The following is a 27,119-nucleotide window of genomic DNA, read 5'->3' on the forward strand; positions in this document are numbered from 1 at the left end:
ACCTAGCTAATGCAGTGAAGAAATGATCTTGGTGTTAAAGGAATTAAGAATAGTGTCGTGCCGTGTCGGTTACTCCATAAATTCCTGGTACACTCAGTGTTTAAACCCTTTTCAAGCCAAGACTCGTTAAAACATGCGAACAATGTAAAAGTGAAAACGAATGTGAATTTAAACCAATATTTACGGAAACTAAGTCTCCATTTCCTGGGATAGAATAAACCAATACTTCTCTGTGATGACAATATGCAATGATTCCATCATGCCTTGCGATCGCCAGGCATCATTCGGCCATGACGGAAGTAGTTCTAGGTGCAATGCAGCTCGATTCTCTCAAACATATCAGTTCTGAACAATCTATTCTCCAGTGAACCAAGCTACAAAAGGTTATAGTGAGAACCGATCGACCAGTGAGCTATTACAGCCGTTTTCAAATTGACGACTGACAATGAAACATAAACCACCACCAGAGACAATGGTAAGATTCAAATTTACTCAAGGATAAGGCGATGGCATGGTAACTTCTTACATTATTTACGTAGAATCATTTCACATTCGTATTTAAGTTATGGAGGGAAAGACCTTATTGGCGAAAACAGGAAAATACACAGATGTGTTTGACGTCCGAGCAGCATTTTCTTTGCGTTATTAAATACGAATCGGTGGGAACATTTCTCTAGCGATGGACGCTCAGATCTTCATTGCCATTCAATATATTTAAAATGTGATTGCTGATTGTTACTAAGCGCCTGATCTTTCGACAAAGATTAACTTTAACCGTAGATGATCAAGCACTGATGAACTAAATCTTAAGGTCTTGTTTGGTAACTTTCAATCAGTTTCGGTGAATAGGTAAATTTACCAAACTTGTAGCTACTTATTCACGCAACTGAAACGAGTAGTAACTTTTTACTTAATTGTCAATTTTCAGTTTACTTTTCCTATTATTTGCAGAATTATCCAGCTAAATAATATCGTTTGCCCTCCCGAAAGTACTCGAATTTTTAGAATTGTTTGAATTATTCTCTTTTATAGCTTAACATAACTTGGGAAGCATTATAAATTACGATTTAGCACTTCAACTTAAATATCACAGTTTAAGGTCACTGCTTGCAAAGATTATTATTCAAAGACTTACACTCACCACATTTATTTGTACTCAAGAAAAATCAAATTTAAAATTGTACATGTCTTAATACACTAAATGGTTTGAACCCAGGGATATCATTTGACTGTGTAGTTTGGGTGGTTCTAAGAAGGACCATATTGGTAGTAGCGGCTGACTTTTCAACAACTTTATTGGAAGTCCTTATCAAAGTCGAGTGTAGAGTTGTTTTCAATAGAATGTTTTAAGTCCGTTGTGTGTTAACTGTTTGCTTAGTTTTGCCATGAAATTAGTGTCTGTAAGACTTAACCAGCTTTATGCCAATTAAGTATAAATAATAATAATGATGATGATGATGATAATAATAGTAAATTTTTTGGGCATTCTAGACTACATGTTCCTGCTCTTCATCCAGAATCTAAAGTCATACAATTCATGAAGTTATCATTGTCCACTACTAGTTAAAGATAATTCCAATACAATTTATGCAGTCTTATAACTCTTTAACTAGTTAATTAGCTATTAAGGGGGCAAGTATATATCACAGAATTAAAAACCAAATATTTTAGCAACTAGGTCATCATGATAATGATGATGATGACCTAACATCAAAAATGTTTGGTTTTCCTTTTTAAAATTTTTTTTTCTGCATAAATAGTTAATTTTTAAAGCTAAGTGAATTTTATAGACAATATTAATAACTTTCTATTCACAGATGAAGTAGGTAATCCCTTTCTAGTTTATATCTCCTCCTGAAAGTAATTAAAACATAAAACATTTATATCTGTTTTAAAACAGAGCAATGTCACATTCAGGTAACTTAAATGTTCACACAAAATGCATGTAAGATAATATTTGAGTCTATTCTTAATATGTAGATTTCTTTTGAAGATAGGTTAGGTATGTTTTGTTCTTCAGATGAAGTGTATGATGTCTGCATCAGTTGAAATTGTATTTTATTGAGTATGACTGATAATTTTGGTTTGGGAAAATAAACCAAAATTACAAGAGACAATGGTAAACTACTTCATGTCAAGACATTACTGGTTGATTGAAGAGTATACACGTGAGAACAGTGACTCAGTAAAACAACACAGTAAATCATATTGGCTTCTTCTAAATCTTCTCTTGAAGTTGCTGGGTATGACTGCTTGCTCCACTGTTTTTTCCAAACGTTGCAACCTCCTCTGATAAGGGTTGAAAATTAAAAAGATAAGTCATTTTCAACTGGTGTTTAAACCTGTTTTTTTTTTACTTTTTTCTTTTGTCTATTCTATTCTTCATGACTGTTTTCTAGCTGGAAAAACAAGGTATCTTTTTGAGATTTTTTCTATTACTCAATTTGGTAAGCTCTGCTGTAATTGCATCTAATGTAGGTGTCTCTAAGCCAACTATCCATGATCCTAGCAAATCTTACTACTGAAATATGCAATTTTTCTAACATGTTTCTTGCATTGCAAAAGTTTGATTTAAAGGAAGACAAGCTAGAACAAGAATATTGTACTTAAAACTTGATGATGAAGAGGGCTTAGGATTGGACCATGAAGACATTTGTAGAAAACTTGAGATAATACCTGGATTTCATCTTTACATCTTGGAAATCAATTCCAAACATCAATCAAGTTTTCCCTTTAGTCTAAAAGTTGAGTTGATATTGTTATTGGCTATGTTAAAAGGGTTGAAAAGTTTTAGATGGTATTTTCTCATGTTTGCTAATAATTGCATTTAATGGAAGGTGGAGTTTTTGCAACATGTTAACATGAAACACAACCTTAAATTTTATTGATATGTAAAAATTTTTCATGTGACTATCTACAGGCAAATCTCTGTATTATGTTTCAACCCAACCATTTTCCACAACTTGTAAACACCATTACAAAATACTTAGCCAAGAATATAGGAAATCTGTGGCATGTACACCATATCTAAAATGCCACGTCAAAAATAAGCTAAAAGGACTCAGGAGGGTGTATGTGGGAATCGGCTCTCTTGTTTGTATCATTAATTTGCTAATTGCTCCCACTATGAACTCAAAACCCATGAAAATCTTGTGAAATAATTCATTGTAAATTCACAGATTTTTCACAGGATTTTCATGGTTAAATCAATGACATTTTCATGGTCTCAATGCCATAAAAAAGACCTGAAAAATCCCATGAAAAACCTGTGAAAATTTCCATATTCACGACCCATGAAATATTGAGTAAAGTGACCTAGAAGCCATGAAATACCCATGAAAATGGCATTTCATGGCCTTTTCAAAGGTACTGAGAAACCCATGAATTTCAAGCCCAAAATTTCATGGTGTCAAAGTTCACTAGTTTTTAATGGGTTGCAGCAAATCATGACCCATGAATATCCTGTGAATATGTAAAAAATTCATTGACCATGAAAATTTTCCTTGAATTTTCATGGCCTCTACATGGTTTTTTCATGGCACATGAAAGTTAATTGCCAGTTAGTTTTCATGGGGTTGTTAGGAATATGCAAGCACCATGAAAATTCTTTGGAAACCCTGTGAATTTGGAATTAAAAATTCTTCACTTTTCTTGTACCAAAGACTGTACTTCAGTGTATAGCTTGTAGTATACCATAACTGTAATACATACACTATCACTTAAATTATACACTGAAGAACTAACCTATCTGTGAAACTTCTTGGTCCTGTTGTACATGAAAGACATGACCAGAAGTCTGGATTCTCTGATAGTTTATTTTGTTTCACCAGCTGTACATAAATATTACTTTAGGATTCCAAAATTGTGATAATTCAGTTTACACTTTCTTAAATAAAAAAAGTTGGTATGAAATTTTCTGCATAAAATTAAGATGTTAATGATTTTTGGCTCCATTTTGATATCACTGATTTTCCTTGTGGAGACAGATTCTGCTCCTATATTTCTATTTATTTAAACTATTTTGAAGGTATATTATAAATAAATTTGATGTGAAAAATATTTGGACGAAATTATTGAAAATATACTCACTGGTTTGATGTATTTTTGTCTAAACTTCAAATATCATTTCCTTCGTCTAATATCATGTATAAAAATGTTATGGACAGTTATTATAATGTCTATTTATGAAACAGCATTCATGTAAATTTCTTGATATGTTTTACACTTGTGATCAATACTCTCAAGGTAACTAACAACAAAACAATTACCAACTTTCTGCACTCTTGCATGTGTGAAGATATATCTATGGCTGACTATGTCAGTGTCTCTCTGTTTTGGCCACCTGAATGTGCCATCCTTCTTTCGGTTATCATTACTATTTGCATCTTCATCATCATTTGGACCAAGATAGGCTGCTTTAGCAAGTTTGCATTTCCTTTCATCAGTTTTGTAGACCAACACTCTTCACTGTTTGCAAAATAAAGGGAGAACATCATCAGTTATCTAAGAGCCTTGCTTATGTACGTAGTAAACCTAGAAATGGATAACTCGCCAAAACAGGTTCCTTTCAACATGAAGCCGTCAGATACTAAGCGACGCACTGTGGAAGTGAGGTGAGGTATTTCGTATTCAGAATTTGACTTTATTTATTATTCCTAAGAACGGTCGTAAGTATTTCCATACAAACTCTTGTGATGTTTCGCCAGATGATCACAGAATAAAAATTTTCAAGTTAAATCAATAGTTTGCGCGCGCGCGCTCCGATGTTTACGCGTAATAAGATGACCAAGCTTGAACTTACCCCTTCACGTTGTAATGCATATCGATAACTTCATCTTAAGGAAACCTCTTTGAAAAAACTTTTCAGACGGTCCATTGCGTTGATCTGGAAAAAAAGAGACTGCTACACAAAAACTACGAGAAATGCAATTGGAATGGAACCATTCCGTTCGAGGTACGAAAAAAACCGCCACTTCTTCGTAAATCACGTGTACTTTCACGTGGTGACCTTAGGTCATCGCAGCCATCATAGGTCAGCGGTCACATAGTGACCTCACAGGTTGTCGTGTTCGACGTTACGAAATGACTCCGAAGAGGTATCGTCGCTGCGTCTGTAATCTTACAAAATAAAGCAGCACAAAAAGCTGTTCGGTATTTGGAATTCGAAGCAAGTAACAATTGACAGGACATCAGAGTCCAAGAAAGTCAGAGCTGATATCGACAGTGATTCCTGTGAAAGCGATCACGAAATCAACAACGATGTTGTAGAAGGCGATCTCAATGAATACATGAAGGTAACGTTTCATCCCGACTGAGAAGATGGCCTGACTCTGTTAACCGGCGACTCTATAAACGAGGTAAAAATAGCATTTTTTTCAGGTTACATTTGCACACTATTCAAAGTTCCAAATTGAGGTGACAAAGTGATTGATTTTTCACTGTTTTGTTCCACATTTCGTGTAGATGCAATGCGTACTATTGCTGTGCAACTTAAGCATCTGTACTCTGCAGGTGCCTTACTGGAAAAGCCCTAGAAGATTCCTCAGCCGTAAGAATGTAAGAGAAGGCCTTGAACAGGTTTCCAGAGTCATGGCTAACAATCAAAGCCAGCAGTGAGGCAGAAAAAATTCAACAAAGTCTTCCAGGCATGGCGAAGGCAAAAAGGCCCCAAAAAATCAAGGATCAAACATCTGGGTCATTGCCTCCAGCCCCATTTGTCTCAACAAAGGAGCAAATTGAAGATCCATCGCTTTTAGTCGTTGTTTTGTGATTTCCTGTACATTTTACGTTAACAAAGGCCACTTAAGATAGGGACATTTTCATTCGACAGTTTTCGCGCTGTACACCAAAATTCCATCAGTGGATAAATTTATAACAAGTCAGTTCCATGGATCATGAAAGTCAGCTCGTTGATAAATCAGTGACTGTGATGAACTCATTAATACCACTTTTAATGGCCTATGGATTCATCAATGAAATTCACGGGCAACAGATTTCAGGGAATATTCATGGCCCATTAATTTTGTTCTCCCAAAACAAATAAATTGTTAGCCCATGAAATGCTGTTTGATTGCAATTCATGGGCATGAAATTCATTCTGATGACTTTCTGGGGAAACTAATGGGTCATGAAAGTAGACTTTGAAGAAATTCATGGTTCATGAAAGTTGGCATATAAAGAAATTCATGGGTCATGAAATTAATTCTGGTGACTTTCATGGCAAATCAATGGGTCATAAAAATAGACTTTGAAGAAATTCATGGGTCATGAAATTAATTCTGGTGACTTTCATGGCAAATCAATGGGTCATAAAAATAGACTTTGAAGAAATTCATGGGTCATGAAATTAATTCTGGTGACTTTCATGGCAAATTAATGGGTCATAAAAATAGACTTTGAAGAAATTCATGGGTCATGAAAAAAATTCCCCTAATTCATGGAAAATTCAGGGCTAAAAATAACCCCATGAAATTTCATTTTGCAGTATTCATGGGCCATGAAATGATCTTCATGGGTTTTTCACATGAAATTCATGGAATTTTCATAAAACTACAGTTCATAGTGTTGCCAATGTTTTGCTGAAGTTGAGCTGTCAGGGCAAAGGGACTGAGGATTTTAGTAGGCAGTGACTTTTTTAAACTTGGAAACTATCATCATGAAACGTCATACTAAAAATTACTGTTTTACAAGAAAATAATGATCAAGAATTTGTGGCAAACCACAACCCTGGGTGTGCCACTAATTTTAAACTTAAGAGAGTGCTTTGAAAATAGAAATTTGCTCATGCACAAAAGAACCATCTGTGGTAAGGGGGCAGGCTTTCCTTTCATGTGTAAAAAAATATTGAGGCTATCATCTTTCCACAAGCTCAGTGAACAGTGAGAGTGAATGAGACTCATAGTGACTATGTTATTTTAATAAATATCTAGAGGAGGATAAAAAGTAAGATATGGTCTGTACAAATTTTAACTTTTTTAACCTATAAAGCCAAGTTATTTATATTCTTACTTTGTGCACTATGTTGATGCCAATTAATTTAACTTTCTTGCATCAAAATACAGAAAATGTTCTCTTCATCTATGTGCCCTTTAAACATTGCAGGGGAGGAGGCAGGTTAAATTAAACACATTAATTAAAACTCACATTTCTTGTGACCAATTCATTATCTTAATGTTTAGTCTGGGAATGAGCGTTGGTTAGAAACACCATGCACTATTGAAGGCTTGAGCAAGAGTATTTAATACAATCTAAATAATAATATTACATGTTACAATGTGGCAACTTACACAGCAAAATTATATAATCACACAATTCTAAACAAAGGAAGTCAGGTTATAGACTGACCTGCTTCAACTTTTGAGGGCTTAAGGAATGGAGAAATAGATATGGTAAACAATTACAACTAATAGAAAGTTGGAAGATTGAAACTAAAAGATACACATTACAATCATCAAACCAGCCCTATGCATCCAGCATAACATCTCCCAAACATTCATGCTTGCAGGAAATCATTAATTTCTGTCACTACAATAGTTCTACCAACACAAATGCATTTTTTTATAGTTATCTCACTGTATGACTGTACATGTCCTGTGGAAGGTTCCTGCATGGTGACTGAAATTTCAAGCAAACTGTAATCATCAGAATTGCAAGCCAAGGTGTATCAAATATTACTTACATATTCAAATAATTACCCGAATCGAAAGTTATAATTTTTTAATGACCTGCCTCCTTTAATTGTGCTCCAGAAATACCTTTCCCTGTAAACAAACTATAATGAAGCACGATATGAATAAATCATAACATTATATTCCAGTAAAGTGTTCTTATGTAGCGGAATAAAGTTTCAAACTCATTGAAATTAAGTCTACTACACAATCCAGACTTTAGTTAAAGAAATGTGTAATACCCCTTTTCAAGGATAAAAAAGCAATGCCAGTTATGAATTTCTAAAAGGAAATGCTAAAAACTCAAAGATGGAATTAAAAACAAATGCCAAAATATGGCATATCTATTCATTAAGATTTTAATCATTAGCTAGCACACAGAGATTTAAAGAGGCTTTAACCAGGGCAATAAAATTAAAGATTCAGGAGAAGCATATGACTTAAACTAGTTTACTGATATGCTCACCTGAATTGAATCCGGAAAGAGAACTCTGCAACACTTCTGTTTTATCTTCTCACACTTGAATTAAAACATGAAATTTAATAATTCGCAGGCAGGTTAGGGAGGACACTAAAGGATGGATACATTTTACACAAAAAGAAACCCATTACAATAAAATAAAGCAGAAGCATATTACCTGCACGTCTATGCTTCTGAGTACAGCTATAATAGGAATTTTTGAGCTATTATCTACATATGTACACCGGGTACAATGTACGGTCGTAAGAGCAATTTTATTCTAACCTTCCCCCTTGAAGGATGCCTTGTGTATCAAATATATCAAGTTTAATACCTCCAGACTCATAAGCCGGGCTTTCGAGGCTACAAAATATTAAAATAATCACTGAGTTATGCTTGCCCAATTTATGGAGAATCAACGGTTAATTAAGTATAGTTTCCTAAAATGGTAATGAAAGTTTAAAATGTGCTTCACCTATATACGGATTTATCGTTTTAATTACTAATGGAATTCCGAGGTTGTGACTCAATTAATTCATAAGAAAATAAACAAGCAGGTGACAAAAATGGTGCACGAATTGTAAACTGATGATGTGTCGACAAAACGTCCCGAAATGTGCTTTAATGATGGTGTCGATACGAGTTTATCGTTCATAGTCACCTATGAAATTCCGAGATTGTAACTCAATGAATTCAACAGAAAATATCCAGGAAGGTTACAGAAACGGACTCGTGAATTCTCCAAAACTGCTCTTGAATTCGAAAACTGTAAGCAACAATTAGTTACGCTAACCATGTGCTTACCAGCGTGCTAATGAGCTCAAATTGCTAGGACTCCGTTTCATTACACGATAACTCCTCGGAAGCTTCTTGCAAAATGTGATGACTATCAAATTCAGAGACTTCATTTCAAGTGTAAAACAACACATCTTCGACAAAGCGCGGTTTTTTTAAAATGAATAGAGTAAACCCTGCGATTGTTAACTGAAGATAGAATGACAGAAAGTTCCTCACGCCGTTCGCTATCATTGCTTAATTAGGACCTTGTACGGTCGGTCGTATGGTCGTTAGTCCAAATTTTTCTGGCTTGACGGGTTACTGTTATTTCCTGTAATTATGGGCTACGCCGCGCGCTGCGAACTTCGCTATGAATGTTAAAATTGTCTGCCTCGGAAATTTAACAACTATACGTATAAAAATTATATCTAAACTATTTAAAGATGGGGATGCAGACTTGAGTTTCAAACAGTGGTTAGCTCTCAAGCGTCGAAAATCATTTGCGAAAATAAAAAATTCTGAGATGTTTAGGCCAATGTCCGTAAGCGAAGAAAGGCTTCAAATCTTCTTTGATGCAGTGTTGGCCATTTAAGAAACTTTAGACGTGGACATGTCCCGCCCAGTATATATCTCCATCTTTCTTGAAGAGAAAGAGAGCGTATGTTCACAGGAGGACGGGTTATCTTAACACCCTTCAAAGGGGCATGTCTTTCCAGGCAGTCTTGCAGCATTGCGTTGAACATTTGGGTCATAAACACCGTATGTTTCACTCATTGGTAAGCATTTTTCATCTTCAATAAAAGTGTATTCAGGCTATTCAGAGAAGTGCCGTTCATTCCTGATGTACTTGTATCACGGTTCAAATCGGTTGACTCGTGTGTTCTTTGTTAGTTGTTTTCTAGCCATGTCTCACTCATACTGATGCTATCAAACGGATGATGATTGATTGTGAGAACATCACTATTAAATAAACAGTCCTTCCCAGGACTAGTCTCGCCATGACGATCAGAGTACACGATGAAGGATTTTATAGATCTCTCGATGGAGACATTGCCATGACTTGTTGTTCTTATGCTGCATTAGAAAGATAGCTGCTGCCTGTTTGGGGATTTTCTCCCAGCTTTATGGCTGTATCAGAATTGACTTCAACGAGAGACCGTCAAATCGTAATAATTTACTAGTCTATGTCAAATCAAAATAAGCCATGACTGGAAAAGTTAGAAAGTGAAATGATAATGACGCTTAGGAATCACGATTGGAGAACTTGGTTATTCGCTTTTGTTTGTTTGTTTTTTTTTTGTTTAATTATTTTTTTTATTTTGTCGCGAATAAACCTTCCATTGCATGAGGCTACAGTAATTGTCAGCTGATTAGAATCGTTCTGGATTTCAGTTGATCAATTGAAACGCACGAGAAGAGAGGCTGGATATGGATAGTGAATATGTGCCAGTATCCAAAGAATTCAAGATTCATGTCTTTCGAAGGGATGGAAGCGTGTTGAATGATATAAGACAGAGATCCGGAGCAATAATTACATCCAGAGATAGAGAAGAAGGAGTTGCTGTTAGCGGAAATGACCAGCAGAGAGAAACTGCAAAAAGACTAATTTTAGAAAAAGAGGTGAGTTGATATTTTACATATAAATGATGCAATAACAAAAATATAATACCCATATAAAAAGAAAAATTCTGGATACCATATCCTTTATTTCCAGATTAGTTTCTATGACCTGAATCCTTTCCTAATTAGATGTTCGAAAGGTAATTGTTGAACAGTGTATGAATTTTTTCATTAACGTTGGTAATTATGAACATAATTAAACTCGTTTTTTCATTCGAATGTTATTGAGTGTCCACAAATGCTGTTTAGATTAGATCTATTGACACGCGAGCTGCAAGTCACCGCCTTTTTTCTTCGCAGGAGGAACTGGTGCTAACCACTAGGGAGAAAGTGGAGATTCCAACCGAGTACAAAGGTTTTGTGATTGGAAAGTACGGAGCTAATCTTCTCAGGATAAGCAAAGAAACAAGGGCAGAAGTAATCCGTGAAAGAGGAGAGGTGTATATTATTCGGGGAAACAAGCAACAAAGGGATCAGGCAAAGTTGCTTATTAAACGCAGAGTGGTAGGTAGTTTAGATAAATTTTGTTTGCCCTCAATCAATAAATCGTCAGTTACGCAGGGTAGAAAATTCTGTGAGTCTTTTATTGAGCTTTAACCAGTTTTGTTTGTTACGACAATGTCGTTATAATTTTTCTTGCAGTACTATAACTAGAGGTGCAATTGTGTTATTTGTTCGTGTTCCCGATATTTTTGCACATGCTCAAGCTCAAAAGCATGCCAGATGTGGTTCTCATTATCATACTCGATAACGTTAATACAGAAAAAGTAAAGAAATGACCAAGTGTACCCTACTTCAAGAAGGGTACACTTGTAATTGTTGCACGTGCTCCAAAAAAATGACAGGGTTTATTCAATAACAACTTGCAAGTGGTGAGTTGATGTTTTTCTCATAAACGACGCGGTAACAAAATAAAATACCTAAAAAGAATACTGGATACCACACCCTCTAGCTCCAGATTAGTTTCTATCGGGTAAGTCCTTTCCTGATTGGATGTTCAAAAGGTAATTACAGAGTATGAATTCGTCAATGAACGAAGGTGATTATGAACACAATTAGACTCGTTTTGTTCATTCGAATGTTATAGAATGTCCACGAATGCTGTTGAGATTAGATCTACTGACTGCTTCAAGTCACCGTCTTTTTTCTACACAGGAGGAAAAAGAGGTAACCAGATGGGAGAAAGTGGAGATTCCAACCGAATACAAAGGTTTGGTGATTGGAAAGCAGGGAGCTAGTCTTCTCGAGATAAGCAAAGAAACAGGGGCAAAAGTAACTCGTGCAAGAGGAGAGGTGTATATTACTCAGGGAACCAAGCAACAAAGGGATCAAGCGAAGTTGCTTGTTAAAAGCAGAGTGGTAGGTAGTTTGGATAAATTTTGTTTGCCCTCAATCAGTAAGTTTTGTTCATTCAATTCTTTGAGTCTTTTTTTTTAACTCTAACCAATTTTGTTCGTTACGACAATGTCGTAATTATTTTTCTCGCTATACTATTACCAGAGGTGCAATTGTGTTATTTGTACGTGTTCCAGATATTTTTGCACATGCTCAAGCTGAAAAGCATACCAATTTTTCCTCTATCTAGGTGCCCGAGAGGATTTTCCTCAATATTTAACTGTGCGTGTGCGTTTTTTTCTCTTTTTCTCCCCTTCGTTATTATTTTCTTTTAATCTACTACTACATCTACTACGTATATCTGTGTTGGCAGATGTTTAAAATAACTGCAGGTGCAGAAAAATGAATAGTGTAACATTTGGTAACCACCTTCAATCCCCTTTCTTTGACTGAAAAGCATTAAAAACGTACAAAGGAGCTTATTATTTTCAGGCTTTAGCAAGACGTAGGGGCTCAAAAAACAATAGCAATACAGTCAGCTGTTTCTTTGACGATCGGAATATTTCCGAGAACTGTAAACTGAATCTGGAGCGAGTGTTCCCTGGGTCTTATACGCAGTTCCGACCACAATCTTCAAAAGAATCCAGCCTACAGGTTTGCACTTGTATATTTCAATTTGAGGTCTAAACAAGGTGTCAAACGAGTAAATTATTAGTGGACAATTTAAAAGGAACGAAATGGGGTCGTGGTTAGGTAACGCGTAGTTTGTCATGGCTGCGATATAGGCCTGTTTTCCAACTCATTTATCAGACTAACAGGGGGAAATAGCAATTAATACTTTTGAGGTAGTAAAAAATTCCATGCGGATATAAAGGTGATAATTGGTAGGCACGGAGCACGGATATCATCAAGTTTCTCTTTTTTGTGCGGCAGTTACTCCCAGGCTTGTGATGTCCGTTTTTCTGGCTTGGTAACAGAATCTTTGCATGCTGTGGTCAGTAATGAAAAAGGAAGGCTTTGTCATCCTGCCATCTACAGTTGGGTTTTCCTGATCCCAAAGATTTGAAAAATCACTAAGGAAGACTTCAATTTCAGGTTAAAGCAAAACTGAGAGGGGTGAGGAACAAATTTTATAACTACTGTGCCTTCATTGATGGCTGGAATCTCTCTGAAAACTGTAAATTGAAGTTGGTTTTAGTGCCTGGAAAAGAGGGGCAGTATCGACTGAGACCTTCAAGTGAAGAAGGCCAACAGGTGTGTCGTCCTTAATATACTTATCGTTGGCAAAAACAATAACAACTTTGTGTTATATGACTTTACATGGCACTAAATGAGGCCCTTATCATGGGCTTGATATAAAACATTTTGGACAAGGTAATGTACACTTATCATGGCAGTGTGTTCGAGAGTTGAACTTGTATTCTGATGGTCGCAAGCTTAAGTTCCCTACCTATCTTCGTAATGAATTCATTTTCGCGACTTTTGCACAGCCTTCCCGTTGGTCTCCTATCCATTAAATGTATGTAGACTAGATGTTTTCATTCTTTAAAGATCACAACGAAAAGTACTGAGTCACTAGTATCTGTGCCACCTGTATTATTAAGTTTTGTTACCGACAAAAGATATCTGGTGGAATCTCCTTCTTAGTGCCTTCCTTCTCCATGGTACCAAACAAATGAGATGTAGGTTTTGGAAAGAGATTGCCCAATCATAAATGTATAAAATTGATTGTATAGGGAAATCTGGCCTATAAAACCAGAGACCCAAACCCTCAAAAATTCATGTTGTCATCCACGATCAAACCGGCTCAAGAAGACGGCCCCCTTAAAATCATTTTATATCGAAATAACCCAAACAATCAAAAAATTTTCTTTTCCATTTTCTTGTCGAGGTCTTCTTTCCGTTTTTGAGAATTAGCTCTATTCATGTACCGTTCAATGTTTTTGTCGATAAACCTCCCATCAACACGAGAAAGAGAACTTATGTACAGTCTGAAAATAATCCCCGGGTCTCGTCAACGGTTTCTGTTTCTTAATATCAGGTGTTGGCTGAAGTCGTGAGGGTTAAAGGTGCTTCTCTTTTATAGACGTCTTACATGTAGTGCTAATGACTAGCTGAAAGTTTAAGGAAAAACATAGCTAATGAAGCTACAAATCCTCACCAAAAACCTTTTTGGCGCTAGTAAGTTCAAGGAAAGTATCCTCATTAAAGATCCTGAATAAAGCAATGCAATGCTGTTATTATAGTCAGACCATGCTGAAGAAAAGCCAATTGTACATCTAAATTTTTGCTAGATCTTCCTTATTCTCATGTAATCATAATTGATATGAAGATTGGCAAAACAAGTCTATTATGGTTACCATCCAATTTTGTTGTATACTGATGTCAGCCAGGCAGGAAACTTTTGTACTCTTTTGTTATCAGAAATCTGTGAGCGACTCACGTTATTTGTCCAAACTTCAAGACGCTGTGTTGGAATCACTCTGTCAAATGAAAAGCCATGAAGAAGGAAAGAATCCTGTAAAGGCTGATATCTGGTGTCATTTTGGATCGGCTGTGATCCGCAGACCAAGTGAAGGTAGGTAACCGGTAGGACATAAGAAAACGTGTCCGTTTCAAGTTTTGAAATATACCATGTACATCTGTATACCCATAGAAAACCAAAACATCTTACCCGTCTTGTGAAATGGAACCACACGGGGAAAATTCCTTGGAGGACACGATGAAGACACTTTGAACGCAAAAAAAGCAACGACAAAGATTTAATTTTTCTAGCATTATAAAATTTTCTGTTTAAAATTAAGTTTAACTAACAGGTTTGGGTTCCGTTTTAAGCCTTTACTTTTTGCTTCGCGGTTAAAGTGAAAGAACTTCAGAAATTCTCGACTAGAATTCTCCGGAAGGAAAGTCGCATTTTTTTCTACAAGGAAATTGTAGCTACAAACTATCGAAAGTCTACTGAAAATCTTATTTACATGAGAAGAAAAACCATCCGCAAATTAAATGTGCATTCAGGATTTTTGGCAATTCCATTTTTGTTGTCCGCGATTTCAGCTTTCATTTGATTGTTTTTGCCAAGTTTAAGCGTTTCAAGTACTTGTTGTAAATTTTAACGAGGACTCCATGAAAGTTTTAATTCAAGCTGAGGCAATAGAAACAAATTTTGTTGAAGGAAAATAGTGAACCACGAGTAAAAAAAAAAAGCTGGACGGTATTTGAATCATTTCACTAGGCTCGAAGTTGTTGTCTTTCGATTTTGCCACTTTTGTCGTGGTGCGGTCAAACTATGTTAGTGATGAATTAAAAGTCAAGTTTTCATAATCGAAATATATTTCACCGGTTGAAACTCTACACCTGGCCCTTATTTCGCCGAAAAAAACTCCAGAGCTTATCAAAACTGCTTCCTAGGCTTGCAAACTTAAAAACTTTCTGTACGGATTATCAGATCTTAAAGTTTGACTAGGAATTAAAGGTATAATGTTAGACCAAACTTGCTCGACACAGTGTTTACCACTTTATCACATCTTAGAAATCACCAAATTCAGTCGCTCAAGTGCAGGTTGTTTTAATCATAAAAATATTTTATTGATCCAGTTTTGAACTGGTGTTTCCAAATTTGCAAAGTTGCCTTTCATTTTCCAGCATTATGATTAGTTTCTGAAAACAAGCCCTGCAATCTGATTGTTGTTGTGTTTTAGTGAAGTTGTCTCATTGGCAAGGAAAAAGTTGCGATTACGAGCATAAAATGGTGCGATTAGTAAATAATTCGCACTGATGAGAGCCAATCAGATTTGCAAGGATCAACGGCGATTTCATTTGAAATGGATATAATAAAGTGTATTATTACTGTTATTATCGCTAAGTATGGAATAATTGTAATTTTCATCATCATCATTATTTACTAATCAAACGCAATACCTTTCCTTCCTCTTTCACACCCAAGCATTTAAATCAAAGTTGTTCAAATTTGTGATTATCAACAATACAAACTAAGCTCTATTAAGCTCTGTTTTCCGTCAGGAGAGTGGAGTATAGATGACGCGACAACAAGATTTGAATATTCTGCCGATGGAGATTATTGGAAAGTTGCACTTCAAGAAGGCGTGGATTTCATGGCAGATTTATTCGAGAATTATTTCTATGAAAATACACCGAAAGAATATCGTGATTACGTCGCTAGATTTGACTTAACATTCCTTACTCCATGCAGTCATCAACTGAAATGCAAGGTTAGTCAGTTCAAGGGTCTGATTACATGGGCGGCGACTCGCCCAATTCCAACATTGGCTTTTATGATGCTGTAAGCAATTCATCACACGACGAAAACTTTAAAAATAATGGCTGATGAATAAAGAAATGAACGTCGAATGAACTAAGGTCTTCTTAATGTTGTACATTATGGGCAGTTTCGAAGATGTTTCCTTGCACAGAAACAGCATCAAAAGAAAGCTGAAACAAACCTTAAGGGCCGGTTACTTACAATGGGTCTTACCCAAGGAAGCAGTGGACCTCAGGGATTCTCTTGTACAGGGAACGTTGATTTCATCAAATAATTGTTCTTTCACTATTAGCTATTGGACCTCTTTACACTGTTCACAAAAGTAAATGTTCAGATAAAAGGTTGGGCTACATTGAAGATGGTTTAGAATGCAGTTTTGTTAAACAACGGCTAAACTTTGTTAGCATAACTGGTCTTAACAATTTTGAATAAGTACTGACTACACTAGATTGCTTCGTGTCAAAACGATAAAACCTTGTAGTAAGCTAGCTTAATTATATTATCATTTATAACATAGGTAGTAAATTTGTGTAATCAAATTCAATTGCGCGAGCGTGCTTCATTGTATACGCCCATGACGTTGAGAAAAAAAATTTTCCATCGGGTTGAAAATGTTATAAAACAATTGGTTCATACGTCAGCTGTGCGTTCATCGAGATATGAAGCACTTGGGAAGTTTGGAGAGCACTCAAGAAGCTAGAGTTGCTCTCAGCTATGTCTCGAGAAACTCCTGCGCATCTTTCGTGCTCTCCAAACTTTCCGCGTGCATAACGTGCTTTATGTAAAATATCTACTTATTAAGCCGCAGCAACTACACAACAAAACATTTTGAATGGGAAAGCTTAAGGAATCCATTATTAGTTTCAATAATGATTTTCCAAAAGCTTTTCATACATTCTGTTCAGGTCTGGGTAGTGAAAAAAGATGCCAAGGAGAAGCTGAAAGATATCCCAACCCCAGCCGCTGACGTCAGGAACATCATGGAAGAGATCCACTTCACCGATGAATCCACTCGGTCACGATGTCGAGGCTGGGTGGTTCTCCGGTCACGGAGATATTTGCAAGCCGATATTTTGTTTCCCGGGTGCGAGTTTGACTGCAGACTTTTAATCGATGAACATGCAGGTATTTTCGTTGCGTAATGAAATAAAAAAAATGTTAAGTCTACGAATTACCTTTTACTATTTCTCAAATATCTTGCAGTCTTGGAATCTACACTGAATCAAGAAAAATAAAGACTTTCCACATTTTAGTTTATTTCAAAGGACGTTGGTTTTCTTCAATGACGTATTTTGAAAAACGAATATGGATTTTTTTTTTATTTCTACTCACCCGATATGTTGTGAGATATATTTTAGCAGTTTGTTTACATCACCACAAAATTTAAAATATTGCTACACTCTTTCTTCTCAAATACTTTTTTTTGTCCTTATTTAAGAACAGCAGTCAGGGTTTAGGAATCAGAATGATCGTGACATCATGTCCTCCGCGATTTTGTTCAAAAAGGTCTCAAAAGAAGACCTGCTAATGAGAAATAAAGGATTAATTAGCTTCTTGAAAAGTTCTCTCTCGGTGTATATTTTAACAGGAAGGGCCAAAAAGGTAGATTATGCGCCCGACGAAGAAGTAATACGTGTGTTAGCAAGATATCTATCTGGGCTGATTTTAACGGATGATGAACCGTTTGGCCTAAGACTCCCTGAGAAGGCGATACCCAAGGGATTTCATTTGACTCATGTGCGGCTTTCCAAACGAAATGTGTACACGTCTAAACCTGGTTTCACTGTCATCCTGTCGAAAGAAAAATCTTGGAGGGCTGATGTCAAAGATAGAGCATTTAGAAAAACGGTATCGACTCTGCTTCATTTTGCCCAGTAATAAATGATTTCCATAATTTTCGCCATAATTTCTTGACTCACTCTTGAAATATTTTGAAAACTTTGAAACAGCGATGAAATGAGTTGTTTAACAATATTGGATATCCATCAGAATCAAAGAAATTGTGAAGAAACCTCGAAGTGGCGAGACTATCTTCTTATACTTTTAACTTTTAACAACTGAGCTTTATATGCTGTAATAATGAATTCTGTTCACTTGTTTTAGTTGGTTTAACTTGAACTCTCTCCCTCTTTTTGTGAAACTTCAGCACTCTTTTAATCGAAATTTTCCCAGCCACGTAGAATGCAACTTTTCCTTAGTTGAGTTCTTGTGAAAGTATTCGGGTTGATTCCAAGGTCATTTATTTTCATCATCGTATATTCCTTTCACTAAGGTAGCTTGCTATTCACTGAACACTAAAAACAACGTTAGTGAAACAGTTCGTCCTGCTGTCTACCCATGATAATCTCCGCCCTTATACCCTATGAAAGGCATTGCTTGGAAGAGTGACAGGTTATATTATTATTTCTTTCCACTTCGATTTTTTTGGTAGACGGATGTACACCTACATTGCGAAGAGTGGGACAGGCTGCTCAGTAGTGGGCAGTGGCAACCAGAAGATATAGTGAAAAAGCTACCAGAGTTTCTCGAGTTTGTCAAGGAAGTTCAATCATTTGTTGTTGCTGCCATAAAGCGCAATGGAATAGAAAGAAAAGGTATAATTGATGAAGAGCCATAGACCTCAAGGCATGGGCGATGGCATCGTCAAAACTAAATACATCTCTTGCATAAATAACAGCCTAACTATATCGTTAGAAAGAAAAAAACTAATGTCCAAATTGTGAGAGTTTGCGTTGTTTGTAATTTTGGTGTTGATGTAATTTTTCAGCATGTCTAAATGAGGTGGAACTGAAAAAAATTAGCAAAGATACTATTGAAAGTTTTCGTTATGAAGAAGAATCACTGGTCGATGGAACGAGGAATAGAAGAATGACATTCAAGCAATGAGGGCTTTTTCTCAAGGCACTGTTTGCCAGAGAATTTCGGGGGCGTAAAGTGAGCATTGTTATAGCATGCAATTGCAATCATATTGTGAAAAATTATCTGAAAAATTTTGAGGAGTGCATCGATGCTCACACTGAGGCAATATTTCAAGATTCAAGTATACTTAGCGTTAATGATGTCTAAAATCTGCAATAGATAATGTATATCTCAACGCACAGGTAGGATATATCCAACAAAGGTTTCTGTTTCCCAACAGTACCAAATGTTTATACGCTTTGCTCTCAAAATGCCTGAACTGAAACTATTCCTTTTGATAAAAATTTGTTGTTCATTTTTTTTTATTCCTTTCACTCCTTTTGAGCCCGGTTATCCATTACACATAATTATATTAAAAACGGTTTTGATTGAGTCTGTTTCTTTTTGTACCCTGCCATTTATTTTGTCATAAACTAATGAGTTAGAATGAGTCAAAAGGAGCCTTGTAGCTAAACCCGTTATGGTTTCTCGTGGGCTTCTTTGCACTTTTATTCTATTGCTACTAACATCACAATTTCAATGATGGTTACAAAAGTACAACTTGAAAATAGATTGTTTTTAATAACTAAACTACGAGTATCTTTTCCGTTTGTTGCAGTTCCTCCAACGATTCGTGCTCGAGGTCCTTTAGCTTTGGCAACCTATTTAAATGCTTTAGCCGATGGTCAAGCTTGTGTCAAGAGAGTGCCTCTAATGATAGTTGGACAAGATCGGTCCGGTAAAACCAGCGTGAAGAAGTCTTTGAAAGGGATTTGCTTCAACCCCGATGAAGATAGCACCCTGGGAATTGAGGTCGATCGTTATCAGTTTAAAGTAACCACCGAAATATGGAAGACAGGAGAAAAAGACGAGGAGTCCAACTTTGACACTACAATTACTTCATTTGAGCATAGTGCAGCACGGTGGATTGCAGACAAATTGCCGACGCATGAAAAAATAGCTGAAGTCAAAAGAACAAGCTCAGCCGAGTCAGCTGGCTATGAAGTATCTGACACCCCAGAGGAAAGAGAACCCAATGAGACTAAAAGTTACGCAGACCTTCTTGAACCACCTAGAAATCCAGCATCAACCAATACCACTGACGATGAACCTCATTTACCAACCAAGGAAGTACGAAATCCTTCAGAATTAGAACCAGATGAGGATCTGCTTACCACCACGCGGGAAAAATTGCCGGATTTCGAAGATGTTGCAAAGTTAGTTCCCAAGCACCTTCGAGACAACTGGGAAGATGGTAAAGAAGACAGCCGGGAAGATGATAAAGAAGACATCTATTCCATACTGTGGGACTTTGCTGGACAGTCAGTGTATTACGTGACGCACCCCCTTTTTCTCACAAGAAGAGCAATCTACTTTTTGGTTTATGACCTAAGTAGAAATCCAAGCGACAAAGCCTCACCATTAGTGAAGCAAGGAGTACACAAAACGTTCAATGCAGATAAATACAATCTGAAAACGAATTTCGATTATTTAGACTTCTGGATGAGTTCTTTGGCTGCTTTAGAGGACCCTGAAACGGTGTTGCCTTTTAAGAAATTTCCCGCCGTTTTCCTGGTGTGCACACATGCTGATCAGCCCTATTGCGCACGTGATCCGGTTGAACTGGCCAAAGAAATATTTGGCGATCTAAGGACTAAGCCATATGGTGCCCACTTGTTTGATGTGTTTTGTGTTGATAACACTAAGTCAGGCACAAAACCAGAATGTGAAGAAATCGTGCGCTTGCGAGATGGCGTACGTGTCGTTTCTAAAGAGTTACCACACGTAACTGAGGCTATTCCGATTAAGTGGTTGAAATACGAAAAGGCCCTTCGCGCCCTTAAGGAAAGTGATTACAAGTTTATCTCTCTTGTGACAGCGAAAGAGATTGCTTCCAAAGACTGCAACATTAACGACAACGAGATACAAACAGTGCTAAACTTTTTGCACGATCTGCGAGTTCTGATTCACTTTGATGACAGTCCAGAATTAAGTGAGTTAGTTTTCTTGGATATTCAGTGGTTGATTGATGTGTTCAAGAATGTAATAACTGTCAGGACCTTTCACGAAGAGAAAAACTTTGCCCATCTTTGGGAAAGACTCGAAAGAGAAGGAATCTTGGAGGAAAAACTTCTCAAACATGTTTGGAATTCTTTGATTTCTCAGAGGGAAGCCCACGAAAGTCTAATTGCAATTATGGAAAAATTCAGCTTGTTGTGTCCTTGGCCATCATCACAAGATTTTCCCGACAAGCAGTACATAGTGCCCTCTATGTTGCGAACGCGTCCACTAGAGGAGATAAGTAATCTCGTTGAATCTGCAAAAATTCCATCACTTTTTATCAAATTTGACACAGGTCGGGTCCCTCCAGGCTTGTTTCCACGATTTGTACTAGAATTTCTTCTGTGGTGTGGCAGAGAATTTCCCCGCTTTGCTCTGCCACAACTTTTTCATAATTTTGCCAGATTTAACAACTTTCCGAATCAAGGTCTCTCTTTGGTTCTCCTCTGCCATTCTTCCACAATCGAGGTGGTTGTCGTCAGTGCTAATGGAGGTATTGATATGGTGAATATGGCCTCAATTCAAGCATTCCGCAGCCAGCTAACTTCGATTATTAATCAAGTTTGGGACAAGTTCTTTTGGGTGAAGAACGTTGGATGTGATGTGTGCTACTTATGTCATGTTTGTTCCCGTGGACGCACGATCAGTCTCTGTCAACTCCATTACGAAGAAGGTTGTAAGCAAGAAGAATGCCTTCACTTCATTTCAGAGTTAGATTTGGGCGATGAAACGCAGGCCATTTGCACCAAGTCTGTAGCCGCTGTGGATAACCGAATTCAGGTCGAGAAATTCTATCCATGGATTTCCTGTGCGGAAAAAAAGGTTAAAAAATGATAATATTCCGGCTTTTACATTACCATACTTATCATAATTGCTTTAATTTTATTCATCTCTCAACAAGTCACCGTTAAGAAAGAAGAATAGTTAATAGTGCATAGTTATGCTAAAGATAACTTGAGACAGTCTTAACATTTTGGAAACACTAACGGGTGCACCTAAGGTTACTTGTAGACAGTTTCAGCCTTCTTGTTTTTCTAAATTTAGCACTTCTCTAGTATTGCAGCCTTTCATACTGTTATATAACAGTGCTCAAGCTCAAAAAAAGCCATGAACCTTGCAGAAAAGGAAGCTCCAAATAAATATTCAAGCTTCGACGGGATTCGAGCCCGTGCACTGGTGGAAGCCAGATATTTTTTTCAGGCTTCTTATCTGCGGTTGCTAATATTGCAGATCAAATGTTATTTACTGCATCACAAATTGTATTCATACTCAAGACTTAGTGACATTGCACGAATGTTTGTTTTGTTCTATGATGCACTCACTATTTTGCACCAATATTTTTCCATCTGAATGTAGTGTGAGTGTAGCAGTTGTATTTATTGCAGCATTTAAATCTTTTGTAAGTTTTTCCATCTGCCTGTCGCGAGTTGTGGGTCTTCCGTACCACAATTGATCAAGATATGGTATGCGGGATTTTGTGTTTTCAAATATAAGTAAGAGGATTTCTGAAAAGACAGAATTATTTTTGAATTTTTTTACTTTTGTGCTTTTCCTTGGTAAAGTATTAATCAACATAAATTTTTTACGATCACATCCAAAGTTTTTTTTAATGTAATTATTATAACTTTATTTGACCCTTTTTTCTTCAGGGTTTGTCCTCTTCAAATGTAGCTGCTAGATCACATGGTGAAGCATGTCAAATCAATCGAATGAAGTCTGCCACAGCATTGAAGGTGACTCTCCTGGGCAGTGAGTGGAGTTCGTCAATGGGGGGCTTGTCCACCATCAATAGACAGCTTGCCATTCACTTGGCCAAACACTCTGAGGTGGAAGTTACTCTCCTTGTCCCACAGTTTGCCTGTTTTGAAGACGAGGGGAGAAAGGCATCAAGTCACAATGTTTCCATCCGGGAAGCTAAGAAACTGGTTGGCTTTAGTGATCCTCTTGATTGGTTGAGTTTCCCACCGAGAGACCTTGTCATTGACTTTGTGCTGGGTCATGGTGCAAAACTTGGTAGGCAAGCCCAAGTTATCAGAGATTCTCACAATTGTAAGTGGATTCAGGTGGTGCACACTGCACCCGAAGAGCTTGCAATGCACAAAAACTATCCTAAGGCTATTTCCAAAGGTGAAGAGAAGAATTTAACTGAAGTGGAGTTGTGCAAGTTGGCAGATGCTGTGCTAGCAGTTGGACCAAAGCTAACAGACGCTTTCTCTGCTCAGCTCCGCTCATGCAAGAGTCAGGAAGACATCCTTCAACTGACTCCTGGAACTTTCCGCGAGTTCTATGACGTAAAACAGGCCGAAAAGGAGAGTAATAAGTTCAAGGTACTGACGTTCGGCCGTGGTGATCCAGAGGACTTTAGTCTTAAGGGCTACGATATCTCTGCCAGAGCAATATTTGAGCTAAAAGACAGGTCTTACAGTCTCATATTCGTGGGTGCACCTGACGGTAAACAGGATGAGGTTGCAGCAAATTTGCTGAAGAGTGGAATTGATAAAAGCCAGCTGATCGTGAGAAAGTTCGTTCAAAGCAAAGAGAAATTGAAAGAACTATTTTGTGAAGTTGATCTCTGCATCATGCCCTCCAGAACAGAGGGTTTTGGTTTGACGGCGTTAGAAGCGTTATCTGCTGGTCTTCCCATTCTTGTCAGTGGCAACTCAGGATTTGGTGAAGCACTGTGCACCGTACCATCAGGCAAATCATTCGTGGTGGAGTCTGAGGACCCTGGGGAGTGGGCAAAGGCAATTGCTGGCATCCAACAGAGGGAAAGATCGGTTCGACTTCAAGATATTCAGCAACTGAGGAGCTCCTATGAGGAGAAGTTTAGTTGGGAGAAACAGTGTGACATTCTCTTGGAGAAGATGAGGGACATAGTTCATGGTGAGAATGTTTTTTGAATGTCCTTCAAAAAGTGTTTTAGAGGGCTACTCGGCTTACTCTGCCTCTCATTTACTGTGATGGAAAGCATGAATACTTCATATAAAAAATATGTTAAACATGAATAGTAATCAGTTGTGTTATCCTCTTGTTGATTGCTGTGATATTAAATAAAAGTTGCTTTCTATCTTTTTAGCTTCTAAAAGACGAGACAGAGGTTTCAAAACTCGGCAGGTCGAAGTTGTTGACACGTCAACCGAACACCTAACAGTTGATTCATTACTGACCCCAAGTGAGTAATAAAATATTGATAACACACGATAATTGACATCCCCAAAGAAGTACAGACAGGTTGCAAGGAGCTTTAACAGTTTCCTTTACTTTCGACTTCAGGCCAGCTATGCTTCGTGAAAACTTTGTGAAGTACTGTTGATCATGTTTCTTGCGAATGACGCATTTTTTTGTTTATACCCCTGCACTCTTCGGTCGCAGACATAAGACGTGTATGAACAAATTTGATTTTCTTTTACTTTCTGATCCAGACAGATTGGCTTAGTGTTATTTATTTCTTTTAGTCATTTGAAGTTTTCATCCAATTTTAATTAGAAACTACCCTAGGTTGCCCGAAACAGGTAGACTTGGGGCATTCTTTTGCTTTGTCTCAAAACGAAACTAAAGTTTAAATGCTGTTCCTATCAAAACTGGTCTATGTTCTATCCACAATACAATTGTCTTTCGACGCAATGTTGAAGTAACTACATATTCATAAGATAGAGAAAATACATCAGTTCATTTTTTGAAGCCTGTAATTTTTTTCCTGGACTCCTTTTTCCAGTTACTCGGATCTGTCAGAGAACAGACTTCGTCGTTAATTTTTCTTCTCTGCTTCTTCTCTTTTAATTATCAGTGTATTCATTCACGAGCAGATATCGAACTTAAAAAGTTACTTAATTGACAGCTGGAGCATCCTTTTTAAGGCTGAGTTGTTGGAGAAAACAGCGGTAGTCTGGTGGTTGAAGCACTTCTTTTCCTTTTTACCTCAAAGTTTCTCTTAGTAGGTTGAGGATTGTTTTCCACTAGACGATGGTTTCCCTTTTTTCATGCATTTAGATTAATAAAAACCTTGTCTTTTCTAGGTTCTCTCGACCGAATCATTCAGGAACTTCAGCAGATACAACTCGATGCAAGCAAAGTCAAGAGCAGAACAGATCTATCATTGGGGCTGAGGAATATTGCATCCGACAGGGGTTTCAGAATATCTGACAATGAAGGATTAGGAAATTGCATATTCTTTGCCTTGTCCGAACAACTGGAAATTGTTAAGGGAATCAAAATCCCACATGGCGAATTAAGACAGAACTTAGTCCAGTACCTCAGGAGTAACCCAAAACTTGTAAGTTGATGTATGTATTTCTAACAGAGTTTGTCACGTGATGTTATTATAAGGAGTACGATAAAGGTTTAGCGATAAAACAGGCCACTTGACTTACACTACTAGAACCTATCCCAGTGTTCACAACGTGAAGTACTGTTATTGTCCTTTTCCAGGAGCTCTGATACTAGCTGGTACCCCTGGTTGAAAGGGGAACTTGAAAGATTTTAGTTTATTATTGAAGAAGCCACACAGTGATGTTGGTTAAAGTGAAATTAATCCATCACTTAGTGTGGTGTCCGAAGAAGGAGGCTTCCACGGTTTTAAGTCATTTGGATATTTCAATTTCATAAAAGTTCCTTGAAACTTACATCAGATAACAAAATTATAGTCATTCTCTCAATGATGGATCTCTCTTATTGTTTTCCTGTTGTTTATAAAATCTTTGGAATATACACGGAGGTATTGAAAGACGGTTCAATCCTCAAATTTGTTACTATACAGTAAACTGCCAATTAACGGTCGTCTCGTACCATTCCGACAAAATTACTCCCTGACTCGTACTTCACGCGCTCAAGTTCCTATCAACAATCCTTTTAATTTTCCTTCTTTCGCTGATCTTTCTTACAGCCGGATGGAACAGATCTGTTTCACTTCGTCCATGGACATCAAACATGGACTGAATACCTCGTATGCATGGAACAAGATGGCGCTTGGGGTGATCACGTGATTCTGTGGGCCGCAGCAAACTACTTTGAAACGTGCATTCGTGTGGTCAGCAGTCTATCCAATAGCAATGATGTAGTCATTATGCCACATTTTCCAGTTGACGAAAGCAAACCTCTTGTGCTGGGACATATTCATGAGGTGCACTATGTCAGCCTTCAACCCGTGCAAGGTACAGCGCAATACATTACTCCAACTAAATGTAATTTTTGTCTTATAGTGATATTTTTGACCTAGGGCCCTCAATCTTCTACCTTGCCGTTTAATCACAGTGTTCTGATTTTTGTGTTTACAGGTTAAAATGGCAAGCCCTTACAGTTACTTTGATCGGCCCTTGTGAAAAGCCCAGCCTTGCAGAATGACTACATAGGCATACAGACCATTGATGCAAATTGGCCAACTAGAGTTTCCTTCAGTCTTATTTATCCAATGTGAACTTCAAAAGCTTAGATTTAATTTCAGAGGTTCTATTATATTAGTTTTCCAATGTATCACATGAAAAGAAATACAACCCAAATGACAAGGGGTTTAAAGAAAAAACATTACACCGTGAGAAGTTATCGTAACTATACAAAAGTGTACATGTCTTCGGGAAACAAAACACTATCACCAATATGAAACTTCATTTAGAGGGGCTCGAAACATGAACTCGATTACTCTTTCTTTTAATGGACCGACAAAAAGATTTTATTGCCACGTACCATCTGTATGTATAACTGAATGAAAACTATGTACAATTGTAGTAAATTAGCGAGCTATTCAGAGTATTCTTCATACATCAATACTTTTAAAACGTAATCGAGGTAATTTTTATACAATGAAACAATAGCACATTCAATCACGGTTTAAATCGCACTGTGCGATCAGAATGGTTCTTTAGGCTCTATAGCACCATGATCTCAGCAATGCATGGAATAAACAGCACTTACAGTAGTATGCCTTTTCCCTACATTTAGAGGGCAGTCGATAATTGAGATAGATTGCAGAAGTCCGTCTGATTAAAATTTAAAATGAGAAAATCGAGATTTCAAGGTTTCAAGACTC

General features: G+C 37.2%; 1 protein-coding gene across 1 annotated transcript; it reads left to right on the top strand.

Annotated features, from left to right (window-relative positions):
• The first annotated feature begins 268 nt into the window (after nt 1-268).
• On the top strand, nt 269-27,098 carry LOC113683388 (uncharacterized). The gene is made up of 17 exons (XM_089193607.1): nt 269-475; nt 10,297-10,524; nt 10,825-11,028; nt 11,680-11,883; nt 12,352-12,513; nt 12,955-13,113; nt 14,284-14,437; nt 15,880-16,088; nt 17,044-17,263; nt 17,727-17,986; nt 18,570-18,732; nt 19,656-21,919; nt 22,747-23,980; nt 24,174-24,269; nt 25,114-25,370; nt 25,980-26,247; nt 26,371-27,098. Exons 2-17 carry the CDS (start codon nt 10,333-10,335, stop codon nt 26,373-26,375), a joined length of 6,051 nt encoding a protein of 2,016 aa, XP_089049733.1. The 5' UTR covers nt 269-475; nt 10,297-10,332; the 3' UTR covers nt 26,376-27,098.
• Nucleotides 27,099-27,119: the final 21 nt, after the last annotated feature.

The sequence above is a fragment of the Pocillopora damicornis genome, chromosome 14 (genome assembly GCF_964200805.1).
Source record: "Pocillopora damicornis chromosome 14, jaPocDami1.2, whole genome shotgun sequence".
Classification (NCBI taxonomy): Eukaryota; Metazoa; Cnidaria; class Anthozoa; order Scleractinia; family Pocilloporidae; genus Pocillopora; species Pocillopora damicornis.